The 21,304-nt window shown below is 46.1% G+C and overlaps 3 protein-coding genes across 3 annotated transcripts; 1 reads left to right on the top strand and 2 right to left on the bottom strand.

Annotated features, from left to right (window-relative positions):
• Positions 1-1,240: 1,240 nt before the first annotated feature.
• Positions 1,241-6,531, bottom strand: LOC136457079 (probable potassium transporter 2). Its single transcript, XM_066457121.1, has 10 exons — positions 6,377-6,531; positions 5,587-5,824; positions 5,089-5,337; positions 4,921-4,971; positions 4,261-4,521; positions 4,090-4,142; positions 3,325-3,439; positions 2,992-3,246; positions 1,709-2,851; positions 1,241-1,581 (listed from the first exon to the last, which is right to left on the bottom strand). Exons 1-9 carry the CDS (start codon positions 6,416-6,418, stop codon positions 1,764-1,766), a joined length of 2,352 nt encoding a protein of 783 aa, XP_066313218.1. The 5' UTR covers positions 6,419-6,531; the 3' UTR covers positions 1,241-1,581; positions 1,709-1,763.
• A 5,148-nt stretch (positions 6,532-11,679) lies between these two features.
• On the top strand, positions 11,680-13,129 carry LOC136457080 (protein LATERAL BRANCHING OXIDOREDUCTASE 1-like). Its single transcript, XM_066457123.1, has 3 exons — positions 11,680-11,943; positions 12,031-12,606; positions 12,688-13,129. The coding sequence occupies exons 1-3, from the start codon at positions 11,680-11,682 to the stop codon at positions 12,979-12,981; spliced, it is 1,134 nt and encodes a 377-aa protein (XP_066313220.1). The 3' UTR covers positions 12,982-13,129.
• Positions 13,130-13,544: 415 nt separating this feature from the next.
• Positions 13,545-17,909, bottom strand: LOC136459809 (cullin-1-like). Its single transcript, XM_066459653.1, has 9 exons — positions 17,702-17,909; positions 16,608-16,754; positions 16,417-16,510; positions 15,197-15,382; positions 15,046-15,093; positions 14,780-14,962; positions 14,614-14,700; positions 14,172-14,258; positions 13,545-14,066 (listed from the first exon to the last, which is right to left on the bottom strand). The coding sequence occupies exons 2-9, from the start codon at positions 16,730-16,732 to the stop codon at positions 14,016-14,018; spliced, it is 861 nt and encodes a 286-aa protein (XP_066315750.1). The 5' UTR covers positions 16,733-16,754; positions 17,702-17,909; the 3' UTR covers positions 13,545-14,015.
• Between the last annotated feature and the right edge of the window lie 3,395 nt (positions 17,910-21,304).

Raw genomic sequence — 21,304 nt, 5'->3', positions numbered from 1 at the left:
CTGCGCCTGCCGGCGCTGTGCGAGGAGGTGGCCGGCGAGTTCGGGGAGAGATAGATAGCGCGGCGGACATCGCTGGGCTGCCCCCAGTGCCGAATGTGCGTGGTACATGTACCATGGCAGGCATTTCATGGATGCCGTCGGCATCATCGTTAACACAGTCGCCGAGCTCGAGCAGGGCGTCGTCTCCGCCATCGCCGAGGGCCGGTGCACGCGCACGACCGGGTGCCCTGCTCTGACGCTGTACCCGATCAGCTCGGTCATCTCGTTCTGCACGTCGGCCGACCCGCCACACGAGTGCGTGCGGTGGCTGGAGACGCAGCCTCTAGGGTCCGTGGTCTTCCTCTGCTTCGGGAGCGGAGGGTTCGTGCGAAATATGACGTAGCTTATACTGATGTTGTAGTAAATTAAATTTGATCATAGTTCAAAATTCTCGTAAATACTTGTATTCATAGTACAAAGTTCTTGTAAATATTCTTTGTGCAAGTTCTCGTAAATTTCATAGTACAAGATATTCATAGTATAAAATTCTCATAAACATTTACGGTACAAAATTCTCATAAATATTTACAGTTTAAAATTCTCGTAAATATTTACAATATAAAACTATCATGCTAATTATTTGCGTGCTAATTATAGTAACCAAAACATGTGCTAATTATCGTAACAAGATCATTTGGGTGCGCAGGAACATTTGCGTGCTAATTATAGTAACTAGAATATATTTTCTACTATTATACATACTCTCGTAATCCTTGCATGCGCATGTATGTACACTTATGTGTTCTCGTAATCCTCGTTAGCTTTTCATGCATACCGCATGGTCCAACTAGAGTTGCCAAAATTAACTTGAGCAAATCAAGGAGATGAAGTAGTAACTGGACATCCTAATTACCATACTACCACGTGCATGTACGCCTCCTGTTACCATACTAGGAAAATGAAGTTACGAGATCCATATGGTACCCCAGCGTGTAGCACGGAGGCTACCACCGACGGTTAATTTTTTTCAATTACCATAATTGTTAAACATGCAATTAATTCCGGCTAGCTAGCTCGCTCCATTAAATCAGCATCACGTGATTACGGGAACCCACCAGCGCTGGTTGTGAATTAGGGTGCGAGCACGGTGCGGTCGGACGGCCTGGCTACAGAATAACCTTCTGTAGCCAGCTACAGAGTATACTTTCCATATATATATATATATAATCCTTTCTTTTCAATAAAAAAACATTAACCAATATTTTATGTTTCAAGTGCCACCCCGCATTGTATAAGAAAAAAAAATTTGTCACGGCAAAACTGGGCAAGACAACACTGCCAATCTGCTACGATACAGAACGCTGACCAGCTTATAAAGAGAATGCGTATATTTCCATCACATAGCTCGCAGAAAAAATCACAGCATGCATGCAAATATGCCAAATGAAAAACATAACCGGCAACATTCTGCTGGTTTATTTAGGCTAAAAATAATATTAACAAGGAAAGTCTGCCTTCTCTACGAGCTGAAACTTAAGCACACGAGGGTCCTTGGCCCAGAAAGCACAAGCCTGAACTCCAGATGAAAATCCGCAGATAGCACTGAAGGGAAAACAGAAACGAAGGTTATTAGTTTAAATCAGTTTCTAAGTTAATTTCCACCTACGAAGGAGGGCAAAAAAAAAAAAAAAAAAAAAAAAAAGGCCCACATGTTCCAACGAGAACTCACCAAGCTTTGTCCCAACCGGGGTATCCACATGTGAACTTAGACAATGGGCATTAGGCTAAACATAGTAGATCATGCCGACTTCTATCAGACTAATGTGTGGAATGTGCAGTGTGACTGATGGACCTCTGCAGTTCTTCCGGAGGAAAGAGTAGCCAACATCAATAGCAAACTTCTTCAGGAAACTTGAGCTCCTCCTAGCTTTGATATAAGAATGACCCATGATGTATGCCACCCCAGCATGTTTCGCTTCCACTAGTGCCATGAGTTCTTCTTTCACTTGCTGACCCATGTCATCCTCCTCTGGGACCTCAAAGCGAACACGGCGGCGCCGGCTTACACTTGGGGATTCTTGCTCGTAAGAGGATTGCAAACTTCGAAGGCTTTCTGATTTGCTGCTCCTCGTAGTCATGGAGTCAGCTAGGCCGTTGAAATCTCTCATGGCCAATGGACTGCCAGAGGCATCAGTGGTGGTTATAACCGCCATCCTTCCTTCATTAGCGATATCATAACTTGCTGAAGAAGAAGCATCCTCGGCTTCCATCATAATAAACTTTGCAATGCTCACGACTAACATGTTCTCAAAATTGTCATCATCTCTCTGCACATCTTTGTAACCATATCTAACAATGCAACGGTACATCCGATATTCTTTAGGTCCAATCCTACCGACAAGGTATCGCTCATCTGGTGAAACATATGGCACTGGCACTGACTTCACACAAAGGAAGACTAGGACTTCATGGAAGGCAGGGAGATTAGTGACAAAATGTGAGAAGATGGAGGGTACACCAGTGACCAGCTCTGTGTAAATCAATCCAATACCAGGAACCCGAACTATGCCAAGGCTTGGACCCAGAGATAAGATGGATCTCATTGATACTTTGTTCTGTAGGTCAAACTGGTACTTCCTCCTTAACCCATAGTGCCAGATGTACATGACTGACATGAATATGAAAGCAAGCACAAGAGGCACCCATCCTCCCTGAGGAACCTTCATGAGAGATGACGAAAGATATACGGCTTCAATGGATCCAAAGAACACCAGGAAAACTAGCGCAAATATTATGTTCCTTTGCCAAACAAAGATTATTATCAATGCCATCAAGAATGTAGTAACAAGCATAACAGTCATGCAGGCAATACCTGGAAACACAGAAAGAAAAAACTACTGTGCTTAGACTCCCAGTACATGAGAATGCTGGATTTTTTTTCAAAAAAAAAAAATATATATATATATAGACAAGAAGGATCCCGATGCTTGTGAATCAATGCTAAAAGCTTACCGTAGGCATTGCCGATAAGAGTAGTATCACGAAATGCAATAGTGACAGCGACACAAAGAACCATAAGGATCCAATTTATTTCTGGAATATATATCTGCCCATAGATCCACCTCGATGTGTGAACAACCTTCACTCGTGGGAAACATCCCAAAGCATGGCATTGTTTCACAATGGAGAATGTTGCTGAAATAACAGCTTGGCTACCAACAACTGCAGCGAGTGTGGCCACCACGAATACAGGCCAAAACACAGGTTCTGCATGACATTACAAACTTAAATTACACCGTGTCCATGAAAAAAAGGAGGGGCTGGGGTGAGGGAGGAGACACAAACCTGGGATCGTATCATAAAAACTTGTCGGCATGTGAAATGTGTTCTTCGACAGAAATGCAGCATGACCCATATATTGTAGTATAAGGCATGGATATATGACGGTAATAAAGGCCACCTGAACCAAGGAGAAAACAATTGTACACTTTAAACATGTTTTGTTTCAGAAGAAGGTGCATATTTCAACCAAACATAAGCTGTATCCTTGTAGTAACAGACAAGTCAGACAATTAGAAAATCTAATAGGAATTCCCCAATTAACTGGCTTCTTTTGGGTTTCTGATATGTCTCAAATATGCAGGTTATATACTTTTAAAGTGAGCATGTTGAAATAAATTTCTTTTACATGTATAATCTGTTTAGTACAATAACTTTGCTGCTATTTTTTACAAGGAAACATATAGATTATATCTAAGTCATTTTTCATGTCTGCTTCATCACACAACACACTTCACCACCTAATAAAATTACAGAACATAAAATTGATATACCCAAAAGGACCAAATGTTTTCCAGTTGAAATTCTAATGGAAAGATCCTAGCTAGGTCGCTGACCCCAGGGGTTTAGACACCGGTGTGGTCAGATGGTCATGTAGTTTTTTGGGGCAAGTTTTTTTAGTCTGTCGTGTGTGTTTGGGGCCTCGAGTCTGGTTTTTCTAAACATGGCTTGTTGTACCTTTTCTTTCTTAATGAAATGATGAGCAGCTCTCCTGCATCATTCGAGAGAAAAAAATTCTAATGGACAGAGGATCATACTAGTTCAACTTACCCTGACAGATGCACTCTTAAAGTGACCAAGGTCAGCAAACATTGCTTCACTGCCTGAAAAGTGGAAAGTAGACCTGGTGATTTAATCCTAAATGACAACCAGATTATAAAAAAAAGTAAGGGAAAGGCAAACATAATACATCACCGCACTGTAGGGCTGATAATAACTAACCTGTCATAGAAAGAAGGATCCCTCCTAAAGCAATCCATCCATCTTTACCTGTCTTTCTAAAGAACTTAACCATATAATAGGGAGAGAGAGCTTGATATATATTTGGGTTCCAATAAAGAATGTTGTATAAACCAATTCCTCCAATGGAAAACAGCCAGATGATGACAATTGGTGCAAACATGAATGCAACCTTCTGAGTACCTCGGTGTTGCAAGGCAAATAGACCAACCAACACAATGCATGAAAGGAGAACTACAGAACCTGTATAGGACACAAATTGCGTGTGAAACACAACAGGATCAACTTCTGAAGTAAAACTGGTGATTCTAAAAAAGTATGCCAGAGAATCTGAATATATAAATGATAAAAGGTGATCTTCATAAAAGACACAGAAATACAGAAAACATCCACTAATGTTCTATGATAATATGTGCAAATTTGTATTCTTCTATGATAATGGTTCTAAAATGTGTGGTTTTGTGATAATTTTGAGCACACAAGTATGGGTCTTAGAAATTTATTGTACTCTTATTTATCAAGCGAATTTACATACTGCTAGAAATTTGCAACCACCAGTACTCCCATAACAACAGGTGTGTTTTCAACATTTTTGCATCAAGATTCAAGAGCTATGAGTTCACATAGATGATTTGTACTTACTATGCTCTAAACCAGTAGCTCGAACTTGTAATCCAGACATAGATGAGAGGACTGCAAGAAAAGAACAAGCAGAATGAAGCATGATAAATATATAGAAAAGGTTGATAACTGCAATTTTTCTCAACGTGAGAAGCAATCAAATAGATTAGTGTGGCAGTAAGTATCCACCTGAGATTGCTGGGGTAAGGACACCATCACCAATCACCATGCTAGCACCACAGAGAACTATGAGAAGAAGCACAGTTCTCATTATTTTGTGCTTCTCCAGAAACCTTCTTAACCATGGTGAAGATCCATTGCGAGGTGCAAACCCATTTCTGTAGTATGAAGAAAGTTCCTCATCGGCTGCTTGTTGATTTGGAAGCAAGCTGAGTTTTGCATGCCTGCAAAGGAGCGAATAGAGAGCAAATGGTCCACCTACAAAAGTGTAGGCAGATCTTATTCATTTGTAAGATACAAGTGCCAAGATAGGCCTTATTTCAGAAGATAGATTAAGGGCTATATTCATTTAATATAAGATCTATCAGGACGATAAACAGTATAGCCTTAGATTTTCTTACATATTGTTGCTAGCCAATATACATGTTGGATTACAACAAACTAATTCCATTCCATCCAGGCATATAAAAATATAGAGAGAATGTTTAGGAAGGGATATACACGGACCTTCACCGTTATCATCAGCACTCAAGACAATAGTGACATACTTCAGCAAAGGAATAAGAGTGAAGGTCCAGAAGATCAGGGAAAGCACACCGAACACTGTCTCCTGATCCTGGTACTGACTGAGCTTTCCAGAGAATGTACTTTTATAAACGTAAAGAGGTGATGTGCTTAGGTCCCCATAAACAACACCAAAGCTCTGGTAAGCTAAAAGCAATAGATTCATGTAGTACTGCCTCCGCTGAAATTGCAAGTCAGAACGACGACCGTTAGGAAATATTGAGAAGGATCATGATCTGCATATTCAAAGCAGCGCTCTAAAGTAGTACTACAATGCTCATTAATTGTCTTGTGTAACCAAAAAAAATCAACAAGGGAAACGGTTCATATATATGCAACCAAATGACTGTTTAATAACAACAACATGGTGATATTATATATGCCCATGTCTGCTTAACACCAGTGATCCCCGATTGAAATAAAATCGCACAAGCTGGCTAGTTTCCGCTTCCTGCTCCACCATTGTCGCCGCAACCAAACCGAAACATTTGCGGCCGAGAAATCGAACCATACTAAGTACTGTACCCTTCAGATTGGAACCCAGGGGAGGAATGAATCAGCCGAGAGAGACAAATCGATCTAATCCCTGGTCCCCGTGAGGATCCCGCACCGGAATCCCCTAAATCTGACCACCGCAAGGACAACCCCGATCGCGACGCAGGCACACGCACCGGCCACCGGGGGCAGAGAGCGGAATCACGGCAATAAGAGAACGAGAGTGTGGCGCCCCTACCGGCAGCTGGTCGGCGCCGGCGACGCCGGCCTCGGCGTCCATCAATTCGAGCGGCGGCGCGAGGCGTCCGGCCCGGAGAGAGCGCGCGGCCCGACTGCGTCACGTCACGAGCCTCAGTGCGGCACTGGGTAGGCGGAGGAGGGGCCTAGGCTATGATGGTTGATTGATTCATTTGTCACTGTGCAATTATTATACCCTATTTTTATTTATTCATTTATTTATATTCCGATTGGGCCCTTCTCGGTCGAGGATAACTCTATCAACAACAACAACGCCCAACACTCATTCGACTTATGGGTAGCATTATAGACAAAGGGTTCAATACTCTTTTTGCATCTTCTTCAATAAAAGGACCCAAAAGAGAATTCTTTTTTCAAATGTATTTCCAAGAGAGATGATGTTCATATTTGGATTGCGGCTCTCAGCCAATCTAAAATAGGTCTCCCGTATAGGTACTTTGTTGGAGACCGTTTTTGGGTCTCTTGCTACATATTTTAGGTTTGGGTGTCTATATAGGTCACTTGTTGAAGACAGTCTAATGCTAAACAACATTTACGAGTATTTTATTTTATCTGGCGCATTTTCGCTAAAACAAAAATTATGAGGAGGAAATCGAAGAATAGAATAGAATTTTTTTTAGATCAACTACGGGAGAACGATCCCCACATGCTTTCATTTCACAGAACTCGGGGTGGGTGAAAGGGTGCAATGCACCTATTACAAAGACGACCTTAGAGGTCACAGAAGTACGATAAGTGGGAGGGGAGAGAGAGATTACAACAACAACACCCCAACAATAACACCTAACAGAAACAACAAGAAGAGTCAACATGAAGACTCAAGAATAAGCCTAGACGCAAGTCGAAAGACCCAGCTGACGTTGCGATAAGCCATCCGAGGTCTGGTGTGGATGTCGAGACACACAAAAGGCCCCTACCTAGCGCGTCAACTGTTGGTGTTTCGAGTTACCACCGACAAGTAAATTTCTAATATTGCGCGTCTAGCTCGGATGGTGTGCTAAGAGGACACGAGGTTTATACTGGTTCTGGCAGAATGTCTCTGCGTCCAGTTCGTTGTTACTGCTCATGTTACTAGCACTGAAAGTTCGTAGTATGGGTTACAAACAGTCGAGAGAGGGACATGTCCCAAGTCTCTGGTGAGAGGAGCGAACGGGTGCCGAGAGCTCGGTCGCTTCTCGGGTGTGTGCTTGAGTGTTCTGATCGGTTCGGGGTTCGATGGGTTTGAGTCCCCTTCATGGGATGCCCTGCTTTTCCTTTTATAGGCCAAGAGAAAGCACGAGTTACAGTGGAGGGAAAAGAGGAGAATGAGAAGGAGAAAAAGTCCTCCAGGATCACCGGGTCCTTCTTTTCCTTCATACGGTTCCCGCCGACCCTGTAGACATCAACAGGGACAACTCCACGTCGCGGCCCTGTCCATCACTGGCGCCATGCGCAGGCATCATCTCCCGGTCGTGGTGCTCCACTTCATCCTGGTGGACGTGGTGGTGAACTAACGCGCCTGTCAGTCCTCGTACGAGGGTTAGGAAGAACAGCACCGATACGCCCGACGTTGTTCCTGATGTGAATCCCTAGATATGGCCTGTCATGGCCACGGGTTATATTGGGGCGTGCCAGTCACCTCCCTGGTGTCAAAGCTTTGATCCAGGCCTATTCGCTTGGACTTAGAGTGGTTGGCGGGGGTATGGGTCTTCATCGGGCGAGACGGATCCCCAGGCCTCGAGGGCAGTCGAGGCGGAGTCCTCCCTAGAGGCCGGGCGAGGCGGAGCGTAAACCCAAGGGTCGAGCGACGCGGAGCCCACCCCCTGAGGCCGGGCGAGGCAGAGCCAGCCCATAGAGGTCGGATGAGGCGGAGCCAGCCCTCAGAGGTCGGGTGAGGCGGAGCCCGCGGCCTCGATGTCGGGCGAGGCGGAGCCCGTAGCCTCAATGTCGGGTGAGGTGGAACTCACCCTCGATGTCGGGCGAGGCAGAGCTCGCCCTCAGAGGTCGGGCGAGGCGAAGCCCGCGGCCTCAGTGTCGGGTGAGGCAGAGCTCGCCCTTAGAGGTCGGGCGAGGCGGAGCTCGTCCTTAGAGGTCGGGCGAGGTGGAGCCCGCGGCCTCGGTGTCGGGCGAGGCGGAGCTCGCCCTTAGAGGCCTGGCGAGGCGGAGCCCACGGCCTCGGTGTCGGGCGAGGCGGAGCTCGCCCTCAGAGGCCTGGCGAGGCGGAGCCCGCAGCCTCGGTGTCGGGCGAGGCGGAGCTCGCCCTCAGAGTCCGGGCGAGGCGGAGCCCGTGGCCTCGGTGTCGGGCGAGGCGGAGCTCGCCCTCAGAGGCCGGGCGAGGCGGAGCCCGCGGCCTCGGTGTCGGGCGAGGCGGAGCTCGCCCTCAGAGGTCGGGCGAGGCGGAGCCCGTGGCCTCGGTGTCGGGCGAGGCGGAGCTCGCCCTCAGAGGTCGGGCGAGGCGGAGCCCGCGGCCTCGGTGTCGGGCGAGGCGGAGCTTGCGCACCAGGGGTCGGTTGGAGCTGTAGTCGTGCTCTTGATGTTGCTGGTTATTAGCTCCGCCTCTTCGAGTATCCTAGTATTGGTCCCCGATAGCCATTGCTCTTGATCTCCCGCCTTTCGCCGGATCCGTGGTGGTGGTCGCCGGATCCGGAGCCGGAGGGCTCAGATCCGGCGTTCCCAGTCCCCGCCGGCCATTTTTGTTGGCAGAAAAGTCTGAGCTCTAATGGGGAGGAGGAGAGAGAAGGGGAGGGAGGGGGAGCTGGAGGCTGCTGCGGAATGCCTTTTTAAGCACCGCAGCGGGCCGCCACCACCGCTAGCCGGAGAGCGGCGGCCAGGGGAGCCGGCGTGGCCGGGGGCTTCGGCGACGGTGGCTAGTTTCGCCCCCCGAGTCCCACTCGATGATACTCATCAATAGAATAGAATTGGAGGGAGATAGAGATAGACATCGTGATGCTCATGGATGCCTAAAATGGTTTTGTTTTGGTTTGTTGCAGGTAGCCCATTGGCAGCCAGATCCAGCCCAGACCAAATAAAGGCCAATTTTGCCTTTGGTTCGGATGCTCCAGTGTTGTGTGTTGGGTTGGAGCAGCGTCGTATTTTGCCATCACTAGGCTGTTGTGTTGACAAGCGGCCCTCTGTGTGGCCCACCCACCAGGCCACCAACAAGCAGGGTTGCAAAGTCTAGTGTTTAGATACTGGCTCCAAATATTTCCCGCATAGAATTTAACATATACCAAAGGTTTAGAAGACCTTTGTCCTTATATATTTCTTGGAACAAGAAAAATAATAAAGAATAGTTAGGCTAAAACTCTTTTAGGAAAGAAAAGCAAATTCATATAAATAATAGATGATACATATATCATAAAAAAAGGAATATGAAGCAGGTAATCAGGATTGAAACTCGTCTCGTATGTCCATTGGTATTCTAAAAGTACCTTGTATTCCCAAATATGAAGAAGCGATTTGGGTTGACTTATAAATGTTATATATCGAGAAAGGACATTTCTTTGGTCAAAAAGATAAAAATAGTGACACTACAAATATAATGTTATATCTCAATATAGAAGATAAAATCATAGAAACTATTGACATATTTTTGTTTTACTAACCCTAGGGATTAAATAAATCCTTTGGCTCACACCGCTTCTATAGCAGAGACCAGCGGGTCGGGGGTTATCTGGTCTAAACTTGAAGCCGTGCGAGGGTAGAGTGACTTTGCCAGTTCAGACCCTTTTTGGAATGAAAGACTTTTTTTTTTATATTTCCTGTTTGTTTCCCATGAAAATAAACTGATTCATGTGATATATTCCTATGTTCTAAAGAAAGAGACCCTTAATCTTTGTTAAATTATTGAAAAAATAATAATATGGGTACCTATTTATACTATCTCTACTTATTCGATACTTTGGAGCACCTTTTTTAGATATCTTCTGTATTTTTCTACCACTCAATTTCCCTTTACATCTCTTTTTATTTTTAAACCACCGTAAAACTTGTAGTGAGCTAGAATCAAATGAGTTCCCCTGAAAACTTTATTCAGAGACGCTTGTACAAAAGTAGACGAATCATGATCCACCAATAGCCTTGATCATCCCGAGATATTTTAATTTGAGTCCAATCTCGTAAAGTGGGGGAGATCGATGAAAGGATGATTGTATTTGACTATTTGAGGCCCCAAGTTTCCCAATCGAACTCTACTCTAGGATGAAATGATTAAACAACTGGCTGACCAACCACCCAAAGTGGTTCGTCTTGCGGAAGAAATAATGTCAAATCATGGAGCAAATACGACGGTCACGAAGCACTACGGCAGAGAGCTAAAGCGCATTGCCGCCCAGTAGCTATACGAGACAGCACTCATGTATGCGTGACCCTTTTTTGTTTCTTTTGGAGATTTCTAGAGACCCAAAAGTGAGGAGCACAGGCCCAAAGAGCTATATTCCTCACCTCCTTTGTGTCTGTGGTTGCCAGCTTCATCCTCGATTCGAGCATGCAGATTACTCCCTCTAATCTAAAATAACTATTTCAAGATTCATTTTTCTAAAATTTTGATCACATATATAAAAAATATATACTAATATTTATGATTTATAATAAATATTATTAGATTAATAGTAATTGAATATATTAGAATTATATAATAAATATGTTAGAAAATAAATATAAATTTTGATAATGCTTTTGTAAATCTAGTTAAACTTTTAAAAAATAATTTTTCGAAATACAATATCTACGGTTATTTTGGGATGGAGGAAGGACCGCCGGTGGTGGACTGGTCAGTGGACAATGCTATGGCTGTGAGTCTGTGACCTCATCAGCACACGCAGATTCTCTGAATCTTGGGTTCTTGTTTACGACCGATCATCCATCATCAGGTTACAATGTGTCAATGTCACATGCACGTCGTCAAGGATGATCATCGGTAACAGTATGTTGAATTGCTGTCTGCCTGTCTTGGTGATGCTGCCTGCCACCACTGAGCTATGACTATGAGCCTATGACTGAGCTCACATGCATGTGGCACAGGACTGCACTATGGCGGCAACATGCTGATGATGCAGTGCAACAGTGGTCAATCACAGTCCATAATAGATGGCGCAGAGGCAGGGAGCATGGTAGGCCAGCCCAATGACACCTTCTCTCCTTTACCTAAGCTAGTGACCAAGTTGATGATCAAAGCAGGACAACCAAATCATTCCTCTTGTCAAAAGAAACGGACGGCTATGAAAAATCTTGCCCCCCCCCCCCCCCCTATATATAGGCCACCTCCCACAAAGATTCAATGCAAGACAAGATCATCATCTTGGTATGCAAGCAAGATCTAGTTGCATTGGAGCATATGCCATGGCTGCCGCTGAGATCAAGATCGGCCAGGTCGACGACGTCCAGGAGCTGCACCGGACGGGCCTGCCGATGGTGCCCGATCGGTACATCAGGAACGGCGACGACCGGCCGGACGGCGACAACGTCTGCGCCCTCGCGCACATCCCGGTGATCGACGTCGGCGAGCTCCCGCACGGCGATGAGCTGGACAAGCTCAGGCTCGCCTGCGAGCAGTGGGGCTTCTTCCAGGTGACCGGCGTTCTGTGACGGCCGGGTTCTTGATCGATTCATCGCGCGTCATGCTGAGATGGAATTGGTCTGCATGCGTGTGTGTAGGTTGTCAACCATGGCATCGCGCACGAGCTGCTGGACGAGATGGAGAAGCTGGCGAGGGAGTTCTTCATGCTGCCGCTGGAGGAGAAGGAGAAGTACCCCATGGCGCCGGGCGGGATCCAGGGGTACGGCCACGCGTTCGTCTTCTCGGAGGACCAGAAGCTGGACTGGTGCAACATGCTGGCGCTGGGCGTGGAGCCGGCGTCCATCCGGCAGCCGAAGCTGTGGCCGACGTCCCCGGCCGGGTTCAGGGAGACCCTGGAGGCGTACTCCGCGGAGGTCAGGACGCTCTGCGGGACGCTGCTCGCGCACATCGCCGAGACGCTAGGCCTGGCGCCGGCCACGTTCGGCGACATGTTCGGCGAGGCGGTGCAGGCGGTGCGCATGAACTTCTACCCGCCGTGCCCGCGCCCGGAGCTCGTCATGGGGCTCAGCGCGCACTCGGACGGCAGCGCGGTCACCGTGCTCCAGCAGGACATGAGCTGCGCCGGCCTGCAGGTGCGCAGCAAGGCCGGCGCCTGGGTGCCCGTCCACCCCGTCCCGCACGCCCTCGTCGTCAACCTCGGCGACACCCTTGAGGCGAGCAGAATTCGCATTTGGTTTCTGTGATTCTGTCAACAACACACCACTCAGACACTGACCACGCTGCTGCGTGTGCAGGTTCTGACGAACGGCAGGTACAAGAGCGTGGAGCACCGGGCGGTGGTGAACGGCGAGCAGGACCGGCTGTCGGTGGTGACGTTCTACGCGCCGGCCTACGTCGTTGAGCTGGGACCGCTGCCGGAGTTCGTCACCGACGAGACGCCGTGCCGGTACCGGAGGTTCAACCACGGCGAGTACAGCCGCCACTACGTCACCAGCAGGCTTGAGGGCAAGAAGACGCTCGAGTTCGCCAAGATTAATCCGCCGGCCGGAGAGCACAACGGCACGGTTCCTGAGGAAACCTCAACGTAGTTGCATATGATTTGGTCAAGCTGCCTCTACCTGTGCTTGCAAGTTTGCAAAGGCAAACTACTGTACTCCGTATCAATCACCTTTCTTATCTGGAAACAAGAGTTAGTATTGTATTTGTATACAGTATTTGGTGTGTGTTGCTGAGTGCATCAGTCTGTGTCTTGAAACTGTGCAACACGTGTCAAAGCTGATTTTACGTCAAAGTACACAGGCAAAGCTGCTTTGAACTCTGGCCATCAAGTCCATGACCCTACATGGGAATGGGATGATCGGCCGAGCTTATCTCCTGAGATACCATGAACCTGAGGGGCAGAAGATAGATAAATGGGAACAGCACCAAAAGGCAGGAGAATTAGGCCGCCTCTCACTTTTTCAAAAGCTTCTTCTACCTTCTTTTCCCCGAACACATCATTCTTGGAAGACAAGGGCGACAGAGGGAGGGGGGATCTCCTAAAGAAGATCGAGTGTAGAATACGGCAAGCTTGGATAGCCACTGTGACTCTCAATCGAATAGGATACTCATGCTGTAGACACGCCATCAGACATTCATGGAGAAGACAAACTAGATACGAGTACAAACATCAAGACTTCTCAACCAAAGAGATCGAAACAGACATCTCAAACAAGTTATGAGCAAGCATTTGGTAGTTCTTAGATGGTAGTCACAGAAACGAGCATCTTGATCACAGGGATCAAGCATCCTGTACATTTCCAAGGGAATCCGTTCTTCTGCCAAATAACACGCGAGATGAGGCAAAAGGGTCAAGACGCTTGAGCTCACAGCCCTACATCCTGGGAATCACGAATGTCATCCGCATAAATCTCAACTGAATCGTGCATTCGTATCGGCAGCTAAATCTGCTTGTAACAAGTCTACGCTACGAGTAAGCTGGGTAGCTTTGAGCAGTACCAAAAACGAGCTGCAGCAAAAGTTGGCCATGTTCCAAAACTCTCCTGTATGTAAGCTGGGTCATGGATGGATGTTAGGTAAAGTTGCCTTCCCACTCCACTCGGTCCAAAGAACTGCTGACCGATCAACCAAGTGTCAAGCTACTGCATCTGCCAAGCAGTTCCTCCTCAACAGTCTGCATTGAGTGAAGGATTGGAATATTGGATCAGATGCAAGTTAGTAAAAAAACAAACTAACCATTAAACTGTGGTACTGTAACAGGTAGCGCAATTGAATTTACCTTGTACGTTTCAAGCATCAGCTGACCACCGATTTGTTTCTCTGTCACGTAGTTGACATAAGTTTCCATCAATGGAGCATTAACAGCCTGCAATGAGTAAAATCAGCAAATTGTCTCATGTTTGTTGCATGCATGCAATGTACAGGATTCCAATAAAGCCTAGGCAACAGCAGATTTCACTTCCCAATTTAACACTTCACTCCTGATAGCCAAGTGTAGAGGGTGCATAAATTGGGAAATAAACAAGGAACATAAGGATTTTGAGTTCAAAACAAAATGCTTGTCCAAAATCAAATTTCCTTGCCCACGTGCAAGTCTAGTCATGGTTGGGCAAGGAAACCATACATAACAACAACAGCGGATAACCTACATCAACTGTATGGTACTACTTCTAACAGAAGCGGGAGCGACAATTACTGTTAACGTGACAGTAGAAAGAAACCTGCAAACAGAGCGGGTAGCTGTCCACACTTGAAATTTCCAGATAGTAAGCCAGCCTCTTGGTTTCCGTTTCCATACTTTCCTCAACCTGTAGACAACATAATCAGAAGTGTCTACAAGCTGTAGAAGAACGGCATTAACTTATACAATATTATAAATATATTGACCTTAGCAAGGTAATCTGGCAAAGAGTAGTGCCTAATCCATTCAGAACTTCTCATGGAGTAGTAGCCATATGTTTCATCAAGAAAAGCATTTTGCATTATGGATTTGACTTCAGAACAACATATGCCATGCATAACATCCCGAAGGCTCGAATCCATCATGCTTCCATCACGTTCTTGTTGGATCTAGGATCAACTTGAATGTTATGTACAGAAGGAATGCGTTGAAAGAAAGAAAAAAGGGTGAAAGACAGCTATCTAAGAATTACCAGAGTAAGAAGAGCAGTTCTTGTTTCATCATTGAAGTAGGAAAAGACCTAGCAGATGGGCAAAGGACATAAGACAGAGAAATGGGTAAGCAGTCATCTTCACAAGCAGGAGGAAATGTGGAAGCAAAACATTTTCTTGAATAATACTCACCGGACCAAAGAAAGAAGTAGCAGCAGTGTCACTAAGTGATGGTAGTTTGTACTGCTCCACATAGCAGCGGTCCAAATAGCTGAAGAAGCCAGTTACACATCTAATCATGATGCAATAGTTTGACCACATTTTCACAAGCTCTCTGAAAAAGCTGTCATTTTGCTTGTGCATGAGATGGGGCAGAACCTAATAAACAAACAAGAGTGAAAAATGTCAAGCCAGGGGCTAAAGGAAGATATCCTTGCCAAACTCAATTAACTTGGTAAGCATCTCTAAACTGAATTGTACACAGATACATGGAGTATATCTGAAGTGGGGTATTTCGATAGGAATAATACCGTGGTGGCTCTACAGTAAATCAGGGTAGCGTCTACTGTAATAAAAATGACATTACAGTGGTGCTACAGTAAAGCAGGGAAACGACAGTAATACATCTTCTGTTTTTTCACTCTGATCCATATCTATTTTGTTTGTGACAAACTGTTTTTTTATTTTGTCAATGAAAATTTAGGTAGGAGCCAATCCTCCAGAATTCCTAAAGAAACAGTAATGTTTGTTATGTTTGTACATGACCAATTGACAATACAAATATGCACAGAAATTAGATTATTACACTTTCAAGTTTCAACCATAGTAGTTCAATACTGTATCCACTTTATTTATAATATTAGCACATGCCTATTTCACATCACATCAACATATCACAATCATGTGTAATTTTGTTGCGAAATGTATCTGCTTTTGTTGCTAGGGCAATTAGATACACAATGGCTTTTGCAGCAATTCCTGCCAGTGTCAGCTCCTCAAATCAAGGGCAAAACACAATAGTAAAAAAACCAAATAGTACTGTAGGTAATAAATATTCAGCAAATAGTACAAATGTAGATCTAAGCTTCATTTTTTACGAGCAGCAAAGCTCTGGTATAGTTGCTGTGGATCTATACTAAATACTATCATAGATTTATTAGCCAGGGTTTTAACTGAGGACAAATATAGCACTAACACAGAAATTGCCATGAAATAGCTCATGTGTCACAAGATTTCCCACACTGAAGCAGAGATATAAAAAAGCAAGAACTGCACCCACAGTGGTCCTTTTTCAGACATATGATTTTAGTCGTCCCTTTTCAGCATTAGAACTCGAGATGTTCAATTCTAGAATATTTTACCTCAACTACAGTAGGTTATGGAGTAGAAACAAAAAACAATAATTATAGTACCATTGTGCGGACACATTCTGCAAGCGTCATCTTGAAACCGTTGTACATTTCTTGGCAGTAATGTTGTTTCTGCACAGCCATCTTGTAAGCACAACTAGAATAAAAGAGGAACAAATGATGAGCTGCAGCTTTAAGTAGCACATGGATAATAGTAAAGATACATATTGCATCTTGAGGCTGTTGAAGCATACTCATAGTAGTTCATGTACTCGTTCACAGTAGGCCTTGTACTGGTGCACTCCAAAATCTTCGAGCATTTTAAAATCCCCTGTTCTAGGACTTTCCAGCCCTCCTCAAAGCTTAGGTGGCCATTCATTTTGTACTTTGCTCCAACGCAGCTGGAGTAGTTCAAAATGTATCAGAAGTGTTTTTTTTTTAGATTCAGCAATAACAGAAGAAATGAAGCAAAGATAGATCTTTTGTTATGCAAGTGCTCCAGGAACACATGGATTTCGCGTTGCAGATGTAATGATGAGTGACACATATGAACTGAGTACTATAAACTGCTATGTAAATATTTTGCACATATAAACCTATTTCTATCCAAATTGAGTTGCTAAAACTATCAACTCACAAATATGGCATACACAAGGAACTAAGATCGAGTAAGACTAGTTCCCAGACTTCAACATAAATTAGCATACATTATCAATTCACCAAACTTGAATAGTACAAGTACAATGAAGTTGTCAAGATTAACATGTTGATGTAATGGAGAAAAAAAACTAAGAGAAGATTAACATATTGATGAAACAACCATCACAAGGTATCAGTCAAGGCATGGGTAGATGATGCATTCGATAACACAATCTGAAGCTGAAACTCAGGGTACTAACTTGAAGGGGCTGACAGAAAGAAAAAAAAAAAAAGGGTAAAACTCCTGCTGGAAAAAACAGTACAGCTATATTGAAGAATGATCCCAATGTAAACAACCATAGCAGGCGCGGACTTGGCCAGGGACACGCCTAACGGGGCTGTCCCGTTGAAACCCAGGACTTTGCAGACAAAACACAAACCGTACGCGGAAACCCAGGCAGAGGGTGATTTCGCACGGGGACGAACGAAGGAGAGCCTAACCCTGTGACCCAGCCAGCCACGGAAGGCTGGACGGAAAGACGCAAAGGAGGCTAACGGGCATGACTAGACGGAGGGATTTCGATTCCCGATCGCAGCGACGGGGAGGCTGGGGGAAGCGAGGCCAGGCGAGCACCCGTCAACCGATGGTTTCCGCGAGGGGAGGGGACGACGATGACGACGGCGAGGAAGAGGAGGAGTAGGCTAGTACCCACGGAGGTGGAGGCGTCGGTGAGGATCGTGCAGTGCTGCTCCCCGCCGGTGGCCGCCCGCCTGGTCTCTCTGTCGCTCGCCGGCCGCGCGCGTGGTAGGACCGTGGGAGGGCAGCGGCGGCGGATGGGGGTGAGTGTTTTCAAGGGATTTCGTTTCTTCTCCCCCTGTCGGTTTTTTCTCTCTCTCTCTCTTTGTTTGCCGCTGCTGCGGAAAAGGTGGAAAAGGCTCGGTGGTGGTGCGGCCCGGCCCGGGGGCTCCGGGTCTAGACTGGAGTCCGGAGGGCAGCCGGCAACGGCCTCGTCCTTTTTTCTTTACTTTTCCATGATAGAAAAATGCAGCGGCCCAGTAGTTCAGGGCATGTTTGGAAAAGTTGTCTGGCCCACACAGTCCCATCGAATCAGCACTTAGGCGACGTTTGGTCGGCCGCCGGACGGCCGACACCTAGTTACTGTTCATCGAAGCTATTTTTTTTCTCCTCCTTTCCTCTCTCACTGACACCACCGGAGCCGGAGAAGCTCATTTTTCTAGCTCCGTGGCTCTGGCTCCTGTAGGCACCTGTCGACCGCTAGGCTGCCGACACCCGCCTAGAGTGCAGGAGTCAGAGCTCGTGGGAGCCCGGCCAAACCGGGCCTTAAAATTATACTAGGTAAATGTCAGTACGTTGCAACAGAAACACATAATACCATGATAACATATGTATGAATGTGTGTTATACTGTTATCTAAAATAGATACCGTAATCGTAATGTTTCAATCAATATTACATAAGTCTTCACAAAAGATAGATAGTTAAAATATAACTCTAAATTTGAATGCAAGACTAAAACATCAACTTCAATTGTCGCATCACTTCATGCCTACGATACGCGAAAGATAAGCTTGCACTTCTTTAGAAATCAAATGCTACGAAAACATAATCATAACAAGTTTGTGTTTCACAATACATGATTTAGAATCTATTCTACAATTAAGAATTTAATCCCTCAATAGTTCGACTAAGAGAACGTGCTTTGCACGAATACCAAGCTGCAGTTGGTCACCAATTAATGATGATCCAGAAGATTTTTTAGTCCAAGATGTGGCATCTGACTTCTTACAACCAAAGCATGTAGATGGCTGAAGCTGTAGTTAGAAGTATCATGCATATAATTTGTTTGTTAATTTTTAAAGTTAAAGTATCATTTGATATCCTAAAAAAATATATATCGACGTATGATGTATTACTTCTTTTATGGAGTTAGAACCTCTTTATATACGATATTCTTTGTGAATATATCCTTTGTTGCTTTATTAGAATGTCCACATAAAAAATAAAACACTGACAGGTCCATGAACCATGGATCGGCGGTGTGGTGTGTGAGCGGTGCACCATGGACCGAGTCCATTCTGAAGGGTATGTGTAACACCTCTGGTATTATGAGCTCGTTAGCAACACGAGTTAGGCCTAAGTCAAATTTTCAAAATGAGTTTCTCGGAATTTTTGATTTAAAATATACTTGATGTGATAAGCGAATTCTATGTGACTTAGTTTTGTGGACTCAAATAAACGCTCAAGTCAAAATTACGCAGTGCGTAAAGATATTTAGGAATGTCGAACGACGATTCTAGCGAACGGTTTGTTCTGTTAGATTAAGCATGAAAAGCAACTTTTATAAATAGAATAAAAGTCATTAATAAATAGAACGATATATATACTCACGGGTTTATTTTGATAAACACGAACTGATGAGAGAGAGAGAGCAGTAGCTTCGTTTATTTTTCTTGGCACGCAGCGTACTCGCCTGGCATTGCAAGTATGCACCGTCCTTCCATCGTGGCTCTGCATTGCAAGGCCTCCCCATCCAACCGCACCTAAATTGGTCCACTATGCCGGGCGTCTAAAATAGGTGCACGTGGTTCTGCTCCTACCCTCACCATGTCTTTTCACGTTCTGTGCACGCGCAGGCGCGTAGCTAATGGCCATGCTATGCCTTATCGCTCTGCCTCCGTTGTCCCATCGCGCTCTTGTTGTTGTCGTAGCTCCGTGGTCTGCCTCAGTGTTCCACCAAGTTGAGTCGTCTCGTCCTTGCCTCTACCTCTGTCTGACGCTGCTTCTCTGTTCTCCTTTTTCTTTACCACCAGAGCTAGGCACGCACGCAAGCATCGAACATCTGTGTCACGTACGCCGCAGCGCCAACCAAGCCATCTAGCGGCAGCAGGCACTGTCTCCCTCGCCTACTACTACTGCACTCGGCTCATAGCGTTCGCGCCCTTGCCGGCAAACCGCACCATCGCTCTGCTCTCCCCTTCTAGCTGTTGCTCGCCGGGCTGCCCGTCACCAGTTGCCCCTCTCGTGAGCACGCTAGGTTTGCCTTGTGCCAAAGGGGCCTGCCCTCGCCAGTTGTCGCGTAGCTCCACCTCACTACGCAGTCCCACTGCATCGCTAAAGCCGCAGCCGCCTGCCTAGTTGGCGCTGCTGCAGTCGGCATGGCCACCGCCACAGCTCATGTCGGCGGGCTACCGGGGGGGGGCGGCTCGGGTCTTGCCACGACCAGCCCAAGGCTGCATGGGTCCCTATGCAGCTCGTCGATGGGTTCCCATGCAACTCCCGCCGCCACCGTGCCCTCTCGGCCGAGATTGGTCATCGGCCAGAGCTCCTCTGCCTATGCTCTGTTCGTGGAAGATGAAGAGATGGGTAAGAAGGTGAATAGAAATACACAGGGTCCTTATTGCGAAATACGTGACTCGTCTGAATAGTGAGCTAGATCGTAGGTTGATTAGTTAAAAACCTAGGGTCTTTTCTACAAAAACGCATGTTGAGACTCGGCCACACCACGTGGGCTGGCCTATTGGGCCACTCGCCCTGCGCCTCTACGGGCATGGCCTGCTTCGTGTCGTGCCTGGGCCATCCGCACCACTTGGGCCATGCCCGCTCGTCTAGGCCGATCTCGTGCCGCCGGTTGGCCCGCTGCCTATGTCTGGGCTATGCACTGTGTGCTTGGGCCACGCATCCACGTGGCCTGAAGGGGGTGGCCACTGGCCCTTTAGTTTTATGAAGCACTTGCTAATTTAGTTGCAGAAATAAACTTGTAAAATCGATATAAATTTGTGTAGTTGTCCAAAAGTTATAAAACCAATTTTGTTAGTCTCCTAAAACCACAGACGGACCCTGCTTTGATTGCTATCCTTGAGCGGATGCAGCAGGATTAGGCTAGACAGGCTCAGGAGATCGCTGCCAACTTTGCACAGTTTTAGGCTCATCAGGACGAGTGCTAGCGATAGTAGCAGGTCCTCCAACAACAGCAGCAATAGATGCATCAACAGCAGTTACTCATGCAGCAGCAGCTTTTGGAATTCATGCAGCATGTAGTGACAGCCATTGGGGCCCCACAGCCATAGCTTTCGCCCTAGATTGGTCAGCCTACTACCACTATGACGACTCTAGCAGTACAATCTAGTGGGCTTCAGAGTTAGGGATAGCCTCCAGCTCCGTTTGCTTCTCCCACAGTACATGTGTCCCAGTGGTTATCCTCACCAGTGATAGCCCCACAGTTCACACCACTTCAGATAGGTTTCACACCGGATCAGTCACCCTCGCTATTTGTGCCTGACACGTCAGTCTC

This window comes from Miscanthus floridulus, chromosome 6, assembly GCF_019320115.1.
Source record: "Miscanthus floridulus cultivar M001 chromosome 6, ASM1932011v1, whole genome shotgun sequence".
NCBI classification, from domain to species: Eukaryota; Viridiplantae; Streptophyta; class Magnoliopsida; order Poales; family Poaceae; genus Miscanthus; species Miscanthus floridulus.
Note: the sequence above shows the minus strand (reverse complement) of the source record. Positions and strands in the feature narration are given on the sequence as shown.

Excerpts from the sequence above, each read along its gene's own strand:
- LOC136457079 (XM_066457121.1), bottom strand. The coding sequence starts at position 6,418 with ATGGACGCCGAGGCCGGCGTCGCCGGCGCCGACCAGCTGCCG. Across the intron at positions 4,522-4,920 it reads AGCTACTGGTTTAGAGCATA|GTTCTGTAGTTCTCCTTTCA; the intron begins GTAAGTACAAAT and ends TGTCCTATACAG. Across the intron at positions 3,247-3,324 it reads TTTTTATGATACGATCCCAG|AACCTGTGTTTTGGCCTGTA; the intron begins GTTTGTGTCTCC and ends AATGTCATGCAG.
- LOC136457080 (XM_066457123.1), top strand. The coding sequence starts at position 11,680 with ATGCAAGCAAGATCTAGTTGCATTGGAGCATATGCCATGGCTGCCGCT. Across the intron at positions 11,944-12,030 it reads AGCAGTGGGGCTTCTTCCAG|GTTGTCAACCATGGCATCGC; the intron begins GTGACCGGCGTT and ends GCGTGTGTGTAG. Across the intron at positions 12,607-12,687 it reads ACCTCGGCGACACCCTTGAG|GTTCTGACGAACGGCAGGTA; the intron begins GCGAGCAGAATT and ends CTGCGTGTGCAG.
- LOC136459809 (XM_066459653.1), bottom strand. The coding sequence starts at position 16,732 with ATGAATGGCCACCTAAGCTTTGAGGAGGGCTGGAAAGTCCTAGAACAG. Across the intron at positions 15,383-16,416 it reads CAGAATGTGTCCGCACAATG|GTTCTGCCCCATCTCATGCA; the intron begins GTACTATAATTA and ends TTTGTTTATTAG. Across the intron at positions 15,094-15,196 it reads CTACTTCTTTCTTTGGTCCG|GTCTTTTCCTACTTCAATGA; the intron begins GTGAGTATTATT and ends CCCATCTGCTAG.